At 44.0% G+C, this 2058-nt stretch overlaps 1 protein-coding gene across 1 annotated transcript in view; it reads right to left on the bottom strand.

Annotated features, from left to right (window-relative positions):
* The window catches only part of FRMPD4 (FERM and PDZ domain containing 4), a 179315-nt gene that overhangs the window by 34061 nt on the left and 143196 nt on the right, over positions 1-2058 (bottom strand). Inside the window, exon 6 of the mRNA XM_024760054.1 lies at positions 1950-2056. Within this exon, the coding sequence (XP_024615822.1) occupies positions 1950-2056 (107 nt within the window). The remainder of the gene's footprint in view (positions 1-1949; positions 2057-2058) is intronic.

The raw sequence follows: 2058 nt of genomic DNA, 5'->3' as shown, positions 1-2058 counted from the left end.
GCGTGAGGTGTCTTGGGCTACACTGGATAGTCTATGCTAACGATGGGATTCATGGTGGGGACCATGGACCATGTGGTATCAGTTCACCTCTGGAGGGGCAGGGTGCTAAGGTCAGCCACACAGGTGGGCAGCTGTGTCTAAGTGGACAACCCGCAATAAAAATTCTGGACACCAAGGCTCGGGCGAACTTCCCTGGTTGGCAGTACCCTGTGCACGCTGTCACACATCAGTGCTGGGAGAAATAAGCAGTGTCGGCATGACTCCCCGGGGGGACGATGACTGGGGGCTCTCTGCCTGTAACTGCGAGGATACCAACGTGCTGCGTTCTGTGAGTGCTTCGAGTGAATTATTAAAGCTCAGGGTGGTCTTAAGGACCTCCTGAACCCACCTGCCTCTGGCTGCTTTCATGAGACAACAACTGGCCCACAAAGAGCAAATGGCCCACAAAGCGTAAAATATTTACTCTACAGGCCTTTCCAGGAAAACTCTGCTGACCACTAAGTTAGCTGATCAATACTTGGAGTAACATCTCACTATAAATTGATTTTGAGTAGGAATAAAGGAAAAGGGCTTTTTCAGTCATCACCACTTAAAATTAGCAGTCTTGTACAAAGGAAGTTAATATTTCATCTGGAATGATTTAAGGATAATTTAAATGGTCCCTCATCAATCTAATATTGTCTGCTCTATTACCTGTTAAATCACGACCTATTTCAAGCAATTCAGAACAAGCTGCTTGTGGTATCATGGCAATAAGAATGCACAGCGAGTTGGCCTTGGCGGAAATAATTCCACTCATAAGGCCTATGCTGATTAATTTTTAAAAAATGAGAATTAGGGCTTCCCTGGTGGTGCAGTGGTTGAGAGTCCACCTGCCGATGCAGGGGACACGGGTTCGTGCCCCGGTCTGGGAAGATCCCACGTGCTGTGGAGCAGCTGGGCCCGTGAGCCATGGCCGCTGAGCCTGCGCGTCCGGAGCCTGTGCTCCACAACGGGAGAGGCCGCAACAGTGAGAGGCCCGTGTACCGCAAAAAAAAAAAAAAGAAAGAGAATTAGAGGTTGACTATTGGTAGGCGTTTTCTAATACAAAGTGATATTCTCTTGATACATTATTGTACAGATCATCACTAGGTACCCCCTTTTTTTTTAACCTCAATAAAACCCTTTTTATTGTGCCATTTGAAGAAAGCCTATTTTAGGCTGATAGAACATTAGGGGGCAATCAATTTCTGAACACACCTTTGCCCAATAAAATAGAGAATATGCACTTTTCTTCCCCAGTAAGGAAACATGGGGGTAAAGAACCCATACGCTTTGTTATACCAGGTGAGAACTCATTAGGTAGAACTCACCTGTGGCTCTGAAATAACAGGATTGCTTTGTGACTCTTCCTTTTCTCCCCTCTCCTAAAAGTACACCTCATTTCTGCCTTTTTATGTATCATTTCCATGAAATTGGTTACAGCAATTGAAAGTAAATGTTACCTTTACATTATTCTATCCCTTGTTTTTTGCTGGACACCAAAGTAGCAGATACTCAATTAACATCTAACATCTTAATCATCTCCGTGGATAACAAGGCTGAGAAATCATGCTGGCTTTGGGCAGGGTGCCAAGCCTTCTTGGTGACAGTCACACTATTTTAATTAATTTTCAGCTGTATTAAAATGACTAGCCCTAGTATCTCATGACTGATAGCATATTATATTGTTTTGCAACACACACACACACACACACACACACACACACGCAGAGCAGAACCTTGTTAGTTTAAATTTTTTGTTTGGGTTTGTGTTTAAGTATTCACACTACCTTATTTGGAAACAACCAAAAAAATCTCAGAAATAAACAGATAGTTCTGAATGAAGGTATAGCCGCACAAGAGTCACAGTGGGACTTCCACGCCGTACCTGGCAGTGTCCAGGTACACAGTTCAGCGGGTCCTCTTACCTTTATGGAGGTGGTGCAGTCAAAGCGAAACGATTTGGTCTGCCCATTTTCCAGATAGACTTTCAGGACGTTTGGCATAAAAAGAAGTGAATTATCCTTAACAGTTATC

Source organism: Neophocaena asiaeorientalis, unplaced genomic scaffold, assembly GCF_003031525.2.
Source record: "Neophocaena asiaeorientalis asiaeorientalis breed wild unplaced genomic scaffold, Neophocaena_asiaeorientalis_V1.1 scaffold295, whole genome shotgun sequence".
In the NCBI taxonomy this organism is placed as follows: domain Eukaryota; kingdom Metazoa; phylum Chordata; class Mammalia; order Artiodactyla; family Phocoenidae; genus Neophocaena; species Neophocaena asiaeorientalis.
The sequence above is the reverse complement of the archived record's forward strand: the minus strand, read 5'-3'. Positions and strand labels throughout refer to the sequence as shown.